The sequence below is a fragment of the Felis catus genome, chromosome C1 (genome assembly GCF_018350175.1).
Source record: "Felis catus isolate Fca126 chromosome C1, F.catus_Fca126_mat1.0, whole genome shotgun sequence".
Taxonomy (NCBI): domain Eukaryota; kingdom Metazoa; phylum Chordata; class Mammalia; order Carnivora; family Felidae; genus Felis; species Felis catus.
Window position 1 is genome coordinate 70,836,108 of NC_058375.1, and position 20,213 is coordinate 70,856,320.

A 20,213-nucleotide genomic window follows, 5' to 3' on the forward strand; every position below is an offset into this window, starting at 1 on the left:
ATACGCCCACCTAACTTCCTTTTCTCTTGAACCTTTTCTGACACAGTCTTACCATCCTCTTTTCCTTAGTAATTTGTGTTCTAGTCTTTCCGTTTATGTAAGGCAGGACAGTCTTTGGCCCTCCCTCAATGTTCTCATAAAGTTGAACAAGATTTATTCTTTAAGTTGATAGCTTTTCAACTCTTTAGAATGACACTTGGCATCTCGTAGTCTTAATTCCTATGAAACATTTTAACCTTTTCCCTTTTCCTCCTTTATTCTTTAAATCAGATGAACACCTGTATGTTTAGGATGATATTAAAAATCATTCATCTCTCTGACGTAATTTAGTACATAAAATGTAAACATTCTTACTTTTTCAAATTGTTGTTTCAACTGTTATTCCTTTGCATCCACTATAGTATTAAGTCACGGCTGCAGTGTTTAATTGTTCAAAAGTTAGGGTTCCCTGCAAGAACAGGAACAGCAAATATCCCAGACTAATTTGTGGCAAGAATACTTGGGCTGGGGGTGGGGAATGAATTCCCCACTGAAGAAAAATTAGAGCATCTTCCATTTATTCTGTCTTTCCCAATGTTAGTAATCTCTCGGGTTTTTTAATTTGTCTTTTTCTAATTGAACATGGTGTCATCTTTAAATATTTCCTTGAAATAATCTCGGTTTCATAATTTTGATTTACTTATCCTTTTTATTTGTTCATAGGATAATTCTAATTTATACATGGTTATGGAATATGTCCCTGGGGGTGAAATGTTTTCACATCTAAGAAGAATTGGAAGGTTCAGGTAACTAATACTTTATCCTCCTCAGATCTTTTTTAAGTTATTGTCAATGCTAAAAATTTATTTCATTTCATTTAGTAATATGTTAGCTATATGAAAAATTACATGGAAACATTCATAAGAGGCCACACCCTACTGAGTTTTAAAAATCAAATAAAAGCACCATGATAGCAATGTAAATATTCTACCATTGGTAGATATTGTGAAGATCCATTATTTGGAGGATTTTCAGAAGATGCAAAAATTGAATTTAAACATACTAGTACTTATTGAACAAATATTAATACTACAACTCTGGGGAAGAGGTTTGTGTAAAGATGAAGAAAGGAATAAATGGAAAAGATAATAATGGCATCATAGTGATGTGATTAAGAAGTTCATTTTGCACAAATTTAATTCTCCTTAAAGTTTTTGTTGAATTTTAAAAATACATACGTAATTTTAAAACAGTTTGTACCTTGGGGCGCCTGGGTGGCAGTTGGTTAAGCGTCTAGCTTCGGCTCAGGTCATGATCTCATGGTTGGTGAGTTCGAGCCCAGTGTTGGGCTCTGTGCTGACAGCTTGAACCTGGAGCCTGCTTCAGATTCTGTGTCTCCCTCTCTCCCTGCCCCTCCCCCGCTTCTCTCTCTCTCTATCTCTCTCTCTCAAAAATAAATAATATTTTTAAAAAAATAGAGTTTGTACCTTATTAGGTTATTGCTAACAAGGCCACACAGTTTTTAAAACAGGTTATATTGGGGCGCTTGGGTGGCTTAGTCGGTTAAGCCTCCGACTTCAACTCAGGTCACGATCTCGCGGTCGGTGAGTTCGAGCCCCGCATCGGGCTCTGGGCTGATGGCTCAGAGCCTGGAGCCTGCTTCAGATTCTGTGTCTCCCTCTCTCTCTGCCCCTCCCCCATTCATGCTCTCTCTGTCTCAAAAATAAATAAACGTTAAAAAATTTTTTCAAAACAGGTTATAAATTCTGTTAACTTTACCTCTGTGTAATAATTTGTAAGCTACTACTGTTCATTAGTAATCACTGAAAGAATGCACGTCCAGCTTCAGTTAGCACATTATGAGCTGGTATGATGAAAGCACGTACAGGAGTGCAAACTGGCTGATGATGATAATCCGATTCAGAAAGAGATGATGATAGACTCAGATTATCACAAGATCGTATTCAGTTATGGGCCAACATTAGAGTTATTTTAGCTACCTGAAGCCTAAGCCAAAATTCACTTATTGAGCTGATATGGTAAGGCACCTAATACGTGTCAGGCACTGTGCTGATGCAAAGCAACTTCTGTTTATCTTTAATGATTTCCTTTTACCTCCTGTTGTCCTCTCTTCTACTACCCTTGTCCATGCAGGCCCAGCATCCTCAGATTGCCCTTGATAATTCAAAGTTTTACACTGAAGCATTACACCTAAACCTATCTTCAAAAAATATTTTTTCCAGTCTCTATCATTACTAACTTCTTTCCTTTGCAACTACCCACACTCCTATTTCTTTAATACTTGACTTGGTACTAGGAGGAAAGCGAGTTGATTGCAATAATTCACTATTGAGACACACTGTCTTTTCTAACTTTTCACTCATTCTACACGTACACTTGACAAGTTGTTAACTCCTATCCTAGGAACTTTAAGACAAGAAGAATATTGAGTTATTATTGAGCATGGCTTTAATCAGAATCAGGGCAGTCATTATGATTCTCTACTTAAATAGCAACTGTCTAGACTTAAAGCTGCTTCGGCATTAAGTCTTCCAATAGAATATTTTGCTTTCATCTTTCAACAATTGGATCACAGATCTATGTAATGTTTGTGTTCCTCCAATCAAATATCAGTGTGTGGAAATAAATATAAAATGCTTAGTACATCTTATATTTGTGATGATAAATTTATATCTATTTATAAGATGCTAAGTGCATCTTGTATTTATAGATGCATGGAGAAAATTGGAGGGGCCTTCCAGGTCAAATGTTTCCAAAGTTAGGGATATTTCAATGACCAGGATGATTCTTCCAGTCTCCCCTTAAAATGTTCCCCTGTTTCTTGTCATACAATCTATGGTACAGAATTTATGGTTTTGAGATGGGGCTGAAACTGTAATGGTATTATAAAATATTCTCCCCCAAAGTTTGTTTCTTTACATATTAATTTATTCAACAAATATTTACTGAGCACCTGATATGTATTAGGCTAGAACCTAGGAAATAGAGTGACAAGCAAAAGGAGCAGCATATATAATCTTTTTTGGAATTTCTATTTCTGGTGCTATGAGATCAAATTCATGCCAGCCATCTTGAGGGAAGTTCTATTCATAGTTCATGTTATTCATTGAGGACATAAATCTGAAAGTCATTGCAGTGTATCAGGCCAGTTAACAGAATTCATTGTGTACACTACAAGATGAAAGAGAAACTCAAACTAGAAAATCAGTACATCCTTTGGAGTAATGCTCTGAATGTGGCATCAACATGACACTGATCTGTCAATTGATCTAATCTGTGCATACAAGAACTGTACATGTTTACACAAACATACAGATTACCCCTGTGTTTATATATCTGTGTAAACATGCATAGTAGAAGATTTGGAAATTCAGACACCATGATTGTATCTATACTTTCTGGATAGGATTACGGGAGCTCTTTATCCTCCGTCTATATTTTTTATGCTTTTTAAATAATGAGAATATATTGTTTTTGTAATAGGAATAGTCTGGGTCAAATGGCATCAGTCTGCAGATTAATGCAGTTAAACAACTTCTGTGTAGTGAAATTCTTTAAGCACTTGAAATTTATGAGACAGGTACATGGAGCTTATCAACAGTAACAATGGCCTGATAGACCATGTATTGACATGCTTGCTTTTCAATCATTCTCAAAGTGAGACATAATTATAAAAGCATCAATAGCCTCTAATATGGCCGATAAGAATTTAAAATAAGATGGTTGTTTTAGAGTTATATTTTTCTTCAATGTATGCTGCCCCATAAGCATATTAAAGTACTATTATCTGAAGATAGTTCAGAGGTTTAGTAGATATTCAGAAACTAACAAGATTCTTAAATGTTTAAAAGAAAAAAAAATTGGCTTCCAAAATATTTCTACCCTATATTAATTTTTTCCATAATCTACTAATTACCGTGTGTTAACCCATTTTACAAAAATTCAGTGTCTTCTTTTTCTTCGCAGTGAACCCCATGCACGGTTCTATGCAGCTCAGATAGTGCTAACATTCGAGTACCTCCATTCACTAGACCTCATCTACAGAGATCTAAAACCTGAAAATCTCTTAATTGACCACCAAGGTTATATCCAGGTATGACTTGAACACATTATATATAATGTATTACTAGGTAAAAGTTGTATGTATTTAACCTCAACTACCAATATTGGATGTTTTTTCTTTGAGTGAGACAGTTATTTCTTCCTAACAGCTTAGCATCATGTCTGGCATATGGGAGAGCTTAACAATCTTCCTAATAGCTTAAATGAGCTCATGGTTCTGCCACTATTGCAGAGACCAAAAATCCCATCAAGAATAGAACCTGTTTACACCTCCCATAGTCTGCAGTTGTGAATTGAATGAACATAGGCTCCTACGTACAGAAATACATAGAATAGCTAAATTTGTGAGCTCTCATTTAGTGCCAGGCATCATTCCAAGTGTTTTACATGTATCATCTTTTTTTGTCCTGATAACCTTATAAAGCGTAAGTACTGCTGTTACCCTCATTTTGAGGCTAACAGAACTAAGGCACAGCAAATCACACAGGCAGTAAATGGTGGTCAGAATTTGAACCCAGCTGTCCCCAGAGTCTGTGCTCCTTAACAGCAGCAGCCAAAGGAGCCCTGGCTACCAATACGGAACTGGTGGGGGTGTTTTATTTCCACTTTTGTGAATAGACCGAGAACATCCCTTTTTACACACTTATCAATAGGTTCTCCTGTTGATACTTTTGTATTGCCAATGACGTAACTAATGGCAGAGCAAGAAATACTTCTTGGACTCGAGAAATACTTCTAGCATTGCTTCATTTTTGTTAAAAGCATTTACTTTTACCATTTTGTGTGTGTTTATTTCTTTGAGTCAGGAAAAGGCTCTCCAGAGTGAACCTTCATTCACTAATAGTGGCCTGCATGGATTGGTCTCAGTTACACTGACTTAATTTTTTTTCATGGTTTTAATTTTAACCCTGATTTTTAACTTTGAACTGAGGTGCAACAAATACATTTATTGTGAAATAATGAATATTCACAATTTTTTTTTCTTTCATAGGTCACAGACTTTGGGTTTGCCAAAAGAGTTAAAGGCAGAACTTGGACATTATGTGGCACTCCAGAATATTTGGCTCCAGAGATAATCCTTAGCAAGGTATATTTGTAATGTCATTATGTAAGAGTAAAAATATAAGGCATGCATCACTGTGGACTTTTATAAAAACAGTTTACTGATCTAGTATTACATTTTTACTTAATCTAAATTATGAATTTATGTCTGTTTGATTACTAAATAATAATTACTGGCAGTCTACCACTAACTCAGTAACCTCTCAATTTTAACTCTGGATCTAAGAGAAATAGTATGGTAGAACATAAGGAAAATAGTCAATGATATTGTAATAACTTTGTATTGTGGCCTATGGTAACTAGATTTGTCATAGTAATCATTTCACCATGTATATAAAATGTTGAATCACTATGTTGTACACCTGCAAGTAATAGGATATTGTATGTCAACTATACTTCAAAAAAAAATAATGTGAATAAATCTGATCTCGAGATCCATATTTTTTTCTTCCAGTCTTACTGAGAAGTAACTGCCAGACCTAACTGTCTAGGTTGAAGGCATACAGTGTAATGGTTTGATTTACATAGATTGTGGGATAGATTACCACAATAGGTTTCATTAACATACATCATCTCATATAGATGTAATAAAAAGAAAAAAAAGTCCATGTTTTGAAAGACAGTTGTTGATAGTCTGTTGAGGATTGTTCTACTTTTCAAAACAGTGAAAATATGGTAAGAGAAGTCTATAGTCATACCTAAAAGGATGGTTCCATTCTGTTCTCCGTTCCACTGCCATCCCTAGGTGGAAACAGCTAGAAAGGAAAGATTAACAATAACTGAGCACAAACAGGAACAATGAAAGAGAAAGGGATAACACACATGCCTTGATAGTTACAACCCGAATAACTATAAATAACTATATAATAAGAATAAAATAAATGATCTCATTCAGCTTTCCTGTCAACTTCATAATTTAAATCATCTATAACTTTTTAGTCTTTTATAACCTAAATATCATTGCTGTTAACACATTTCTTTTGTAAGTATACCTACCAAATAATGATGACAGAATAAGCACCAGAACTTTAAAAAATGCATATGTATTATAAAAGTAATAGAAAAATTTGGAAAATGCAGAAAAATCAAAAGAAACAACCAAAAAAACCTATAATCTCACTACCCAGAGGTAGCTTTTTTTTTAAGGTAATTTTTTTAAGTTTATTTATTTATTTTTTTGAGAAAGAGCACAAGCAGGGGAGGGGCAGAAAGGAGAGACAGAATCCAAAGTAGGCTCTGCACCATCAGTACAGAGCCCCACGTGGGCTTGAACTCATGAGCTGTGAGATCATGACTTGACCCAAGATCAAGAGTTGGACACTTAACCGACTGAGCCACCCAGGTGCCCCAAGGTAGCCTTTTTCAATATATTTTTCTGTGCATGTTATCATAGTTGAGATACAGTGAATGTACAGTTTGTATTCAGCTTTTTTCACTTGAATGCTAACAAGCACGCAAACATTCTAATGGCTTATTTGAAATGTTATCATAAAATATTTTGCCATTCTTCTATTGCTAAATATTCAAGTCATTCCTTTTTCCTTTTTCTTTTTCTTTTTTTTTTTTTTTTGCTATTATAAATAACTGTGATAAACATAAATATTTTATACATAAAGCTTTTTCTGCATTTCAAATTATTTTCTCAGGACAGATTTCCAGAAGTAGAATTACTGGGACAAAGGGTATGAACATTTTTAAGTCTCTCAATAAATACTGCCAAAGTGCTTTCCAAAAAGATTGTAACATTTTATACTCCTACTACTTCATCACACTGTATCCAGCATTAGATATTTGTAGTTTCAGAATAATTACTAATGGGGCACTTGGGTGCCTCAGTCAGTTAAGCATCCGACTCTTGATTTGGGCTCAGGTCATGATCTCAAGGTTCGTGAGTTTGAGCCCCACATCAGGCTCTGCACTGAGGGTATGGAGCCTGCTTGGGATTCTCTCTCTCCCTCTCACTACTCCCTCTTTTCCCCCTGCTCTCTCTCTCTCTCAAAATAAATAAACACACTTTTAAATAAACAAACAAATAAATAAAATAATTACTGGTTTAATAGGCAATAAATGGTATTTCATTATTTTAAGTCTCGTGTCTTTGATTATTAGATTTTTTTAATGCTTTACAGACATTTGGTGGGTTTTTTCTGTGTGTATGAGTTATTAGTTCATGTCCTTTGCCCATTTATCTATTTTAATTTAGTTTTTCTTACTGATTTGTTTTAATTCTCTATACTTAGGGTATTAAAAGTATCTGGCATATTTTTATAAATATTAGCACACAATCTCAACATAGAAACCAAAGCTTAGTAAAAGGATCCAGCTCAACATCACGTGCTTCCACTATACTAAAAATATCATAATGAATGACATTACTAGTGACTTAAAAGAATTAAAGCATAGTTGATGCCCATTTCTATTAGCAAAACAAAGTGCTATTCATCTTATGCTAGTCTCCCTTTAAAAAAACATACAGAAGCAGAAAAAAATCTCTACATTAGATTTTAGCTAATAATTTGAAAATTAAATGATTTGTAAAGCTAAAATTTTGACAAAACTTTGGAGTGTGGGGAGTGGTGAAGGTAATTTGAGGGCAGACCAGATCTGGCAAAAACTCAGTTCATTTCTCTCCGTGATCAAGTTGAATTTTTTTCCATAATCTTTTGTGCCAGCTGACATTGACCATAGTTGATAACAAACTTTATATAAACATGTTAATGTTTTACTTTTATTTTCTTACAAATACTGCTAGCTCTTAATTTTAGCAAGTTTAGTATGGAAAAAAACAAAAATAACTTTAGAATTGTACCTTTGGTTTACAATGTACTTTTATTTACATTTTTTCCTTTTATTTGATAAAGTTCTTACAAAAACCTCAAGGATTAGTTATCTTTTCTGTACACCTTTTAGAGATGAGAAGACAGTAGGATAGCTACAGTAAACTTAAATATTTACATTTATTAGGCTCCAAATTAAACTTGTAGCTTTCATTAAGATCCTGTGAAGTGGAAGAGAATGCCCCTAGTATAATCACCCTTCTAACGTCAACAATATAGAGTATTTTGAAGTCAACTCTGCTGTTTACTACGAAGTCCAGTATCTACTATTTTGTTTAAAAACCTTTGGCCTTTGGGGCACCTGGGTGGCGCAGTCGGTTAAGCGTCCGACTTCAGCCAGGTCACGATCTCGCGGTCTGTGAGTTCGAGACCCGCGTCAGGCTCTGGGCTGATGGCTCGGAGCCTGGAGCCTGTTTCCGATTCTGTGTCTCCCTCTCTCTGTCCCTCCCCCGTTCATGCTCTGTCTCTCTCTGTCCCAAAAATAAATAAAAAACGTTGAAAAAAAAATTTTTTTTTTAAAAATAAAAAAAAATAAAAACCTTTGGCCTTTCTATGAATGCTCTAGAAAACCTGATTTACAAGGTTATGGACCAAGAATGGACTTGAAAAAGTAACTTAGCAAGTCCCTTCCTATTGTTGAGCAACAACTAAATTATCCCAAGTAATTAGGGGATATTTATTGTCTACAATATTCTTAATGATTTTAGGAACGAGATTTAATAGTATTTCCAATTCCAATATAATTGGAATATAGCCAATATCTGTAAATTCTCCCTGTTTAATTCAAGTGTGATCTGATACATTTTGTTCATTTTTTTATTCTCTCCTGAATAGCTGTGCAGCAACTGCTCTTTAACAAATTTCATATGCTTGAAGATCATTTTGAAATCATCTATGACTTCATTCCCTTCTGGTAGATTAAGTAATAACTAATATTTGCTGCTGGTTTATCTTAGGGCTACAATAAGGCAGTGGATTGGTGGGCATTAGGAGTGTTAATCTATGAAATGGCAGCTGGATACCCCCCATTCTTTGCAGACCAACCAATTCAGATTTATGAAAAGATTGTTTCTGGAAAGGTAAGTAATACATTTTGTTATTCCTCTATTACTTGTTATTTCTATAATGAAATGTAAGATTTGTATGTTAAAACCATTTGATGTCATCAGAATAATTACCCTAAATTGGGAAGAATACAAAAATACCCATAGTTCCTGTCTTTGTATCTAGCATTCATTTAAGATAACAAAATAAACATTAAATCATTGCAGTTTCTTAAGAAAATGAGGCAGTTTTACAAACAAGTTAGCAAAAAGAAAAAGCAATTTTCTTTTTTATCACTTATAAAATATAGGATCATACCTCTCATTCTCAGTATTTCTCTAAGTAAGTAAATTTTTACTTACTTAGTTATTTCATGTGGGTATCTCCTTAGAGAGAAGTTTTAGGGGCTGTTTTTGTATCTCCTTGTTTTTTCAGAAGAGTCTTGTTTGAATTATGCCAAACACCACGAAATTGGAAGCAAATACAAAATAGATAAGCCTTTATAAAATGGAAGTTCAGAGAAAGGATATTTATATAATTGTTCATGTTGATTGTGATTATAATTGCCATTGATCTTTAGCAAATATGGCAATAACTTTTTTTTGAGCATGAGTAGATTCACTATATCATAGTATTTTACATTTTGTAATTACCCCATAAACCTTCCATCTTTTGTAATCCCTAATTTTGTTTCCAAAAGTATCTCAAAACAAACCATTCATTCTTGCCTTAGCATACACTTTAAAAAAAATACTACAGTCGGGGAGCCTGGGTGGCTCAGTGGTTAAGCATCCAATTCTTGATTTCAGCTCAGGTCATGATCTTGCGGTTCTTGAGTTCAAGCCCTGCATTGGGCTCTGTGCTAACAGCGTGGAGCCTGCTTAGGATTTTCTCTCTCTCTCTCTCTCTCTCTCTCTCTCTCTCTCTCTCTCTCTCTCTCTCAAATAAATAAATAAATAAACAAACAAGCAAACAAACAAAAAAACTTAAAAAAATACTACAGTCAATTTTAATAGAGTTGAGTCTGATTCTTTCCAACGTAGAAAGAATAGGCTTTAAAAAATTCCAAAAAGACCTTCTATACATTTATGATAGAGTTTATAGGAAGGGATATTTTCCCATTTTTCCCTTTTTCCTATTCCTACATGTGGTACACCCCATTAGTTTATCTTTCTTTTTTCTTTAGATCACATAGCCCCATTTAGAATATGACCAGGAAATAGAGCATCAATCTTGACATAACAGTACCCTGAGATGTGATGTAGTTGACTTTTTTCTATTTTGTAACCTTAGTCTAAGGCAGAGAATTGCCTAATCAACCTAGAGAATCTGGAAGGACATAAAGGAAAGGTCTCCATTTCTTTATACCTCAGCCAGATTCACACTTTACATTTAGTGTAAAAACTGACCCTCAGCTCCATGAACTTAAAATTTATATCACCTATATCACCTGAATGTCCCTAATGTAGTAATTTATCTTTTTTACCAACATTCAAATTTAAATCATGGATGCCACACAGCTGGACTGTGAGGACAAGACACCAACAGAATGAGTCTATCCAGCCCCCTAGAATCCACATCTCAACACGGTATTGTTCCATATCTTATAGTGTATACGTAGTCTACAGGGATCACAAGATTTTCAGTTATATTTCCCTTCATTTTATGAAAGTTTTATGTTATGGCAGTATTCACAAACTAGGGGACTAACTAAAAAACTTACACTTCAACTATGTCAAAAATAAAAATTAAATACTTCTTAAAGATAACTAAGCTAGGTGTTGAAAGATTTACACCAAGGTAATACAGAAAGGCAGAAAGGAATACTTAAGTCATTAGGTATCACTGCTGTCCTTGTTACATTTGTAGGTATCTAGGCCTCAGGTTTCTTATCCTTGTAACTGTTTTCATCCAGTAGAATATCAAAGGCACGGTAAAAGAACTTTTGAGATAAACAAAACATCAAGAAAAAGTAGTGTACAAGACAGGGATTAATTTTTTTAAGAATTTGAAAGGTGATTATGTAAAATCTCAAGAAAGAATATGACCCAAAGGTCATATGAAGAATGTTGAGAGAACTGAAATACTTTAAAATCACTGAATGAAAGAAGCATAGAGTAGTCCACCCTTGTCTACGGTTTTAGTGACCTACAGTCAACTGCAGTCCAAAGCGGGCGATCCTCCTTCTGAGGCATCATCAGAAGGTCAGTAATAGCCGGCCACTACAGCACAACAGCTGTGTCATTCACCTCACTTCATGTCATCACATAGGCATTGTATCATCTCACATCATCACAAGAATGGTGAGTACTGTACTGTAAGATAGTTTGAGAGGGGGACAGAGAGAAAGAAACCACACCCACATAACTTTTACTACTGCAGCCTGTTGTTGTAATTGTTCATTGTTTTTAATCTCTTACTGTGCCTAATTCATAAACTAAACTTTATCCCAGGTGTATGTATGGAGATAAAACGGTTCAGGGTTTTATCAAAGGGTTCAGCAAAGACCAAGGATGCAGAAATTCTACTAATAGTTATTAGAAATTCTACTTCTAATTTAATTATAGGTCATTACAAAGCTTCTACATTGCTTTTACTTATGCTTTATAAAAGAAGTAAAACTCTCTGACAAGGATGCTGTCATAACTAAATTTCCCTTATTTAGAAAAATGGCTTTGTTTAAAATGAGTCTATCTTCATCTGTATGAATAGGCCTTCACTAGCCAATCATTCCACAATGTGGAAAAAAAATGTTTACCTGTTTATGAATATGTTTTTATTTCATATCAAACTTTAATAGTCAGGCTCCATTATTAATATTTAAATCTGTGTATATTCTATAATCATAACTGTTTAAATCCTAGTCATCTTATTAGAAGAATGGCAACATAAAATTTTATTTTATCACAATATCTGATATCTTTCTTCACTTATTTAGAAATATGATAGGATGTTTGGTATACTATTGTTTTTCAATTAGCAATAATCGCGCCTCGGGTAAACCTCATTGGCTACGATACTGCCATGGTGCAAAGCTTGGTGTACTATTGTTTTTAACTAAAAGTGCCAGATTATCGTGTCCCATATTGGAAATAAAGTTATTTTCTTCTTTTTTCCCCTTTGCTCTTAAAGTAGAACTCATGAACCAGAATATTGGTACTAACTGATCTCTAGGATTTACACTGTGTGAACATAAAGTCATATTCATATGCACCATTCCCAGTAAAACCATCTGTTTCAACACTCAAAGCCAAACTGGAATGTATCCCTATCCACATGACAAACACATTACAAGTGTTATTATCTCTCTGGTTAGTAAATAAAAGCCAAATTGGAGAATAACTAATATTTAAATTTTTTCATTGTTCAAGTCATTAAAACTCAAATTTTGGTCTTCCAAATCCTACATTTGTATTTAAAAATCTTTAATGATTTGAATGATATATCATTTAAAATATGTTTCAATCGTAATTATTTTTGCTGATTTTTTAAAAGTGTGTTATCATTTTATGCAACATTTTATATTGATTACCCTCTCCATTCTGAAGCCATAGATTATAGGTATCAGTAACATCAAAGTTAAAATAAAATGTATTTAATGAAGTGATTAATTCACTGAAATACACATATTTGAAAATTAGGTTGCTAAGTATTTTCTCTATTACAATATTTTAACTCAAGTTGGTATTTTTAAATGCACAGAAAGATGATCAATCAGCTTGTTAGATTCTCTCCTACACATATTTTGCCTTTAAAAACGGAGGAGGTGGTATTTTAAATGTCAAATTATTCATGTGATATCAAGGTTCAGGTTTAGAAATGCACAGTTGACAGAAAAGTCTTAATAATTTTCACATTAAATTTGACATTTCTTAGCAATATATATACTGAGTTTCTGTATATAGTCTTTAAATTCCATACTTCAGTGCCATATACTCTATGATAAGAATCAGTTATGGTTCCTACAGCAACTCTATTTAACTGCATCACTCTGAGAAATATATAAGTTAATATTGTGTTCAAAAATGATACTTGAAATAAGGCAGTCAAGTAACAGCTGTTGTGGAACCATAACTTTAGAGACCTTGACTTATGAAATTTAAAAAAAATTTCTGAGCTCTATTATATTTAAAGTAAATATTAGTCCACTTTTAATGAGCACCAAAAATGTACAGGGAGACACTATACAAAATATAAAGTTGTAAACATACATATATAGAGAATGATCAAAGAGTCAGTTCATTTTTTCCTGAAAGGAAATTCATATTCACATGAAGGGTAACTGATTAGCAGCCAAATAGCTATTCCTTTCTGTCTCAAGGGTCCCCAAAGCCATTCCCAGGTTAGGTGATTTGCTAGGAAGACCCAAAGACTTCAACATACAGCAATACTCAAGAAATGAAGCCCTTATATTATAACAAGTACCTTCATTATAAGATACCTTACAATGAAAAGATAGTAAGTACAATCAGCAAAAGGAAAGGCTCATGGGGCAGCGTCTAGAGGAAACTAGGCACAAACTTTCAAGAGTCTTCTCCTAGTGGAGTGACCAGAGATGAACTTAATTCCTCCAGGCACAAATTGTGACAACATGGGTAAATGTTGTCTCCTAGGGAAGCTCATTAGAGACTCAGTGCCCAAGGATTTTATTGGGATCACATATACACCCTCTACCTAGCCCATACCTACATCCCAAACTGACAGAGCAAAGTAGATGTTTGGCATAAGCCATATTGTTTGAACCAACAATCTAGGCACAGCGAACCACTCATATTATTTAGGGAAAGTTTCGTATCAGTGTGAAGAACTGTTACCATGCCAATTGCCAGATCCTGCCCAAGGCTAAACTTGCAAACAGGCTTTCCTTAAAGGTAACATTCCCAAGCCTGCTATATTAGCTCTTTTCTGCACTATTCTGTTTCCTAAATAACATACACATAGGCAGAAATACTACTGTACTTGTTCTACGATGCCATTGTTAATGCTTTTGGGGAAATTAAGGTGCCATTTTTTATTTGGCTGTGGCTATAGTTAAAGAAACTTAGATAACTCAGTAGTCATTTTCATAAAATTCAAAAGCAGTTTTACCATTTGCCTAAAACCAAGGCCATTTTTTAACACTTTGCTGTGGTCATTTAAAATTCTTAATAGCTGCTTTGAGACAGTCCTTACTTTAGTGGTCTTTTGGGCAAATGATGGCAATTTGTTTTGCAGGGGAAGGAATGAGGATTGGGTAGGTAATGGTCCTCTGTAACCGTCTAGATTTATCGTAACTACCACTGTTTCTGCATAAATAAGAGAACAGATCAGAGAGCCCAGCTGTGGTAGTAATATTTATTTAAAAAAAATTTTTTTTAACATTTATTCATTTTTGAAAGTGAGAGAGACAGAGCATGATTGGGGGAGGGACAGAGAGAGAGGGAGACACAGAACCGGAAGCAGGCTCCAGGCTCCGAGCTGTCAGCACAGGGCCCGACGCGGAGCTCGAACTCATGGACTGTGAGATCATGACCTGAGCCAGAGTCGGATGCTCAACCGACTGATGCACCCAGGTGCCCCTGTGGTAGTAATATTTATAAGTATTTTTTAAATGTACTAGATCTTTCTTTTTATATATAAGATCCAGGCTGGTTAAGTTTCCTCAGGTCCTTTGAGCCAGTGTGGAGGTTGGTACCATATCTATAGAAAGCTTAATGTATGAAAAGTTGTTATGCCTTTTGAAAAATTTACTAATGTATATGGTCATTTTTGCTAGATAAATTTGTTACTGGGATACAGATTTCTTAGAACTGCACCTAATTTGGGCCACCTGGGTAGTTCAGTCAGTTAAGCATCTGACTCTTGATTTTGCCTCAGGTCATGATCTCACAATTCATGAGATCGAGCCCTGCATCAGGCTCTGCACTGATAGCCCAGAGCCTGCTTGGGATTCTCTCTCTTTCTCCCTCTCTGCCCCTACACTGGTCTTGTACGCTCTCCCTCTCTCTCAAAATAAACAAACTTAAAAAAAAAAAACTGTACTTAATTTGAAAGGTAACTTTTAAAAATTTATTCTAGCATGCTTGTGGACAGAAGTTAACAGATTATTGTTTGTTGGCTGGGTGCAAACTCTTTTGAGTCATTTAAGCCAATAAATTTTATCTCAATGCATAAAAAGTAATGTGACTAGTTAAACCATCTCCCTGTCACTTGTAGAATAGCAGTAAAAATTTTCCCTTCTTGTTCAAAGACCAACTTTGTAATTCTGTGATTAAGCTGAGCATAGACAAATTTGATTTTGGTCTTATTTTATTTCTAAAGCTAAAGAAAAAAAAAAAGTAAAGCAGTTAGTGAATTTAAATCCCCTGGTATGGGTATGGTAACAACATGATCAGATTTGCTTTATGGATGTAACTTCCTCTTAATTTTTAGAAAATACTAATTTTCCTAAAACCAAAATGTACAAGACTTTATAACCGGTGCTGAGGGGCGCCTGAGTGGCTCAGTTAGTTAAGTGGCCAACTCTTGGTTTAGGTTCAGGTCATGATCTTGTGTTTGTGAGTGCAAGCCGCCTGTCAGGCTTTAGCACTGACATTGCAGAGCCTGCTGAGGATTCTCTCTCCCCTACTCATGCGCTTGCTCTCTCTCTCTCTCTCTCTTCTCTCTCCAAATAAATAAATAGACTTTAAAAAAATGTATAACTAGTGCGGAAAACAGAATCAATGTTCTATTGAGTGAATTCAGATGTGAATTTCTTAGTTGGTTTAACATATTACATAATGAAATTTGATGAAGTTATTTAAGGTATCAGCTATAATTACAATGCTGTCCTTATAAAACAGGGTCATAGTTGTCCTTTTTCTCCCTCACTCTACCAAATTTAAGTACCAAAAGAAAAGAAGAAAGTGCTTTTTCTATAAATGAACAGGTGGAGCATGAGACAAGAAGGAACTTTTTGCATTCTCCAAACGATGTTTCTAGCACAGACTAGTCTAGATATCTAATGATAGATATTGTTGCCTTCCAAGTTCCTTCTTTGATTCAAAAGTCAGCTTCAGATCACTAAAATATTATTCTAACAGAAAAATTGAAAAAATTAAAAATGTATTGAATTAGTGCCTTGCATCAGTTTCATAAAAATTACCTAATTTTTTTCACACCTGAGGCTATTCATCATTTTATAGAGACCAGAAAGGTGAGAGTTTGCCCTAACGAACGCATAGGGAATGTATGTAACTGGAGCTGGGAATGGAACCCAGGTACTCTTTCTATTGAAGTGATAGGCTGGTGGGACTTTTGAGATAGTAAGAATGTTCAGTTTTATTCAGTTTAACTCCCTTATGCTATATGTAGGCAAATCAAGACTCAGAATTGCCCAAAGATAAAAGGTAGTTTGTGGCAAAGCCAGAAATTGAATTTAGTTCAGTGGTTCATTTATTATTTGTCCACTTGGCTTCAGTAACTCTTCACAATCTTAGTTTTATTCTGCATTACTGGTCTCTCCTTGTTGATCCTCCTTGCCTTGGTCCTCTTCTTCCTCTGCACTTCCTCCATTGGTGGATTCATCCAGTTTCATGACTTTAAATGCCAACTGACGATTTCCAAATTCACTTTTTCAGTCCATACCTGACTCTTGGGTTGCAGACCCTTGTAGCCACCTTCTTACCTGAGATCTCCATTCAGGTATTCAATACATATCTTAAATTCAATCCGTCTAAAACTAACAGATTTTTGTTTTCCCTGGCAAATCTGTTCCTCCCACTGCTCTTCCCGTCTCAGTTGATGGCAACACCATCGTTTCAGTTACTCAGGTGAACATACTCTGGAGTCCTCACTCCATATCTAAAGCACAGGAAAACCATTTTGACTCTATCTTTACCTATCTTTAGCATACACACAGAATTCAACCACTTCTTGCCACCTCCACTGATATTGCTCTCTTCTGAGTCACTAGAGTGGTTCTTTAAAAATGTTAAATTAGATCCCGTTACTCCTTCCAGAAGCTTGCAGTGGTTCCCCATTTTCTTCAGAGTAAACATCAAAGACCTTACAATGCAAGACTTTGTGAGGTGCGATAGGATGACAACATTTGTAAAGGATCGCTCTCGGGGGCGCCTGGGTGGCTCAGTCGGTTAAGCGTCCGACTTCCGCTCAGGTCACCATCTCGCGGTCCGTGAGTTCGAGCCCCGCGTCGGGTTCTGTGCTGACCGCTCAGAGCCTGGAGCCTGTTTCAGATTCTGCGTCTCCCTCTCTCTCTGACCCTCCCCCGTTCATGCTCTGTCTGTCTCTCTCTGTCTCAAAAATAAATAAACGTTTAAAAAAAAAATTAAAAAAAAAAAAGGATCGCTCTTGTTGCTAAATTATCATCTATCATCTCTCTTCCTCACTAGGATGTAAACTCTGTAGGTAGGACTGTTGGCTTATTTTGTTTACTACTATATGCCAAGCACATTGGTGCCTAACACATGGAAGGTGTTTGATCATTATTTGTCAGATGTGAATTCATGCATTCATGTAATATTCATTGAGCTCATATTATATGCCAGACAGTGCTGGATACAGTAAATTAGTTATGGTCTCTGCTTTCATGAAGCTCTCATGAAGTGGACACTCACTCTCAGAGATACTGACTTAGGTGGTCACCTGTGTGTTCTAAACATGTATTTTTTTAGTTGTCACAAACTTTTTGATACACACTATATGTCAAAAGGTTGTTCTGATGTCTATACCTCGTTGTAGAAATAGATTTATTCTCATGAATAGATTAGGAAACTCAGAAGTAACTTAGTCCCTAACGGTTGTTAAAGCATTCTAAACAGGAAATATCAGGCAAAAAAGATCAAATAAACACTCTAGGAAGTGTATATTGCACAAACACCTCTTTCATGTTAAATAATGCCAGTTTCCAATAATCTTATCTCTCAGATCTAATGGTTTAATGGGTCCAGACTTTTTCTTTTCCACATCTGGCTCTTTACAGCTACTTTCACATTGTTTGCCCCATAATGGACTATCAGAGAGACGTAGGAGTCAGGAGGATTCAGTTATTTTCCCAACAATGAAACTGACTGAGTTGGTAGTCTCACTGGAGCTTGGTTTCCTTATCTTAAAATGAAGATTTGGATTAAATTAAACCAAGACTTCCTTTGCTCCAATATTCTAGGATTCTGATTTCAATTTTTACAGCAGTTATAATCAATAATAATAATAGAAATAATACTCTTCTTAATACAGTTTTGAAGGAAAAATTATCATGCTTCCCATGATAGAAACCTTTGGTGTTTCCAGGTTAACATGCCATAAGAAAAGTCTTGCATCTGAAACGTAATTGTGTTTAAGTCATTTTCTCGTTTTTGCGAATTTCAATTTGATGAATCAACATGGCTCTTTGGAAGGTCAAATCAACAAAGAAACTACATTTCTGATTACATTTCAGAACGGTCATGGAAAAAATACTTTCACAATGATTCTCATTATTTCTCCTTCAGTATACTTAAAGGATATGACAGATTCTCATCATTAACATCATTAACATGCCTACTATGTGAGGTGGGCTACCTGTCAGAATCTCTGGGGAAGAAGACTTGTGATATGGAGGTGAAGAGGATATGTCTGTCATATGATAAGTTTTCCAAATGCCGATGTCTACCATCATAAGCCCCTACTATAGCTCCCCATTTGAGAATCCCTGTTCTAAAGATTACAAAGATACATACGCACATTAATCCAAGACCAACGCTTTATCTGCATTCCAAAATAAAGATCTACTCTATTTAGGTGTGTATATTCTTTAGGCACTCTATTGCACATTACCTGAATTCAGAAGATAATTAAAAAAAAATTTTTTTATGTTTATTTTTGAGAGACAGAGTGTGAGTGGGGGAGGGGCAGAGAGAGAGGAAGACACGGAATCCAAAGCAGGCTCCAGGCTCTGAGCTATTAGCACAGAGTCCGACGTGGGGCTTGAACCCACGAATCATGAGGTCATGAGCTGAGCTGAAGTCTGACGCTTAACCAACTGAGCCACCCAAGCACCCCTCAGAAGATAATATTTTTTAAGTTTATTTAATTCTTTTTGAGAGAGAGAAAGAGAGGGAGAGGGAGCGTGAGCAAGGGGAGGAGCAGAAAGAGGGAGAGAGACCCCAAACAGGTTCCAGGCTGCAAGCACAGAGCCTGTTGGGGGCTTGAACTCACAAACCATGAGTTCATGACCTGAGCCAAAACCAAGAGTTGGACGCTTAACTAACTGAGCCACACAGGCACCCCCAGAAGATAATGTATATGTAGTACATTATTGTCTACCATTCCAAACATCACGAAAGGGAGAATAACTGGCACATTACGTTGAACAGTTCATGCGGACTCTATTCTAAACAAAGACAGCTCTACTTCAAATAAGCTACTTCTTTGGAATCTAAGCAAAGTTGGAATATAACCACTATAAAAATAAGTCATGTTATTTTTAGACACTATGCCTTTTGAATACCCCATATTCTCTAGTTTCTACTCCAACTGGGATAAATGAGGAAATGTGCAGCAAATATTTTTAAGATGAAAATTTCAGTCTTTTAGAAGTGTCCTGACAATAACTCTTTTCAGGTTATTGAATCATGAAAAACAGTATAGAATAATTAAGGATATATACTCCAGAGCCAAGAGTACCTGGTTTGGGATGATAGCTCTACCACTTATTAGCTCTGTAATCTTAGGCAGATTACTTACTTGGTGTCACTTTCAATTGTATCACCTGTAAATGGAGATAATAATCATGTTTACCGTAATGTTAGGTTATGAACCAGTGCACATAAAGTTTAGCACAGTGCCTAACTTCTAATAAGCTATTATATTAATAAAATGTTAATTTGGAAGTAAAAACTAAAGAAGGAGCAATTCATGTGCCTTTTTTTTTTTCTTTTTTGGAACATAAACCCTCTTATACTCTGTGGTAATACGGGCTTTGCAAAAATGAGGCTTTCAGTTGCTGATTTATTTGAGTTGATCCCAAATCCTGTTGGGTCATTAGCTATTCAACCTTCAAATAGTCCTTGGTTGTTGGACACAAATTTTAGTTTTCCTCCGGTATGATGATGACTTTAGATTATTATTTACATGAAAATTTTTTTGATCTGTCACTAGGAGAGAAAATAAAACTTCTGCACAAAGTAGAGAAGATAGTGCTTCTCAGGCTTTCATGAATAGAGATAAAAGCTCAGAATTTCAGACCCAGTG

The 20,213-nt window shown here is 35.4% G+C and overlaps 1 protein-coding gene and 1 non-coding gene across 8 annotated transcripts in view; one reads left to right on the top strand and one right to left on the bottom strand.

Moving 5' to 3' along the window:
* PRKACB (protein kinase cAMP-activated catalytic subunit beta) overlaps nt 1–20,213 on the top strand; it is a 125,760-nt gene that overhangs the window by 97,691 nt on the left and 7,856 nt on the right. For all 7 annotated transcript variants that reach the window (XM_023258854.2, XM_003990255.6, XM_011284900.4 and 4 more), the window contains 4 exons: nt 703–785; nt 3,967–4,093; nt 5,054–5,149; nt 8,918–9,040. In XM_023258854.2, the coding sequence (XP_023114622.1) occupies nt 703–785; nt 3,967–4,093; nt 5,054–5,149; nt 8,918–9,040 (429 nt within the window). The remainder of the gene's footprint in view (nt 1–702; nt 786–3,966; nt 4,094–5,053; nt 5,150–8,917; nt 9,041–20,213) is intronic.
* On the bottom strand, nt 11,897–12,042 carry LOC111562001. The gene has a single exon (XR_006584610.1). It is a non-coding gene; the product is annotated as a U4 spliceosomal RNA (small nuclear RNA).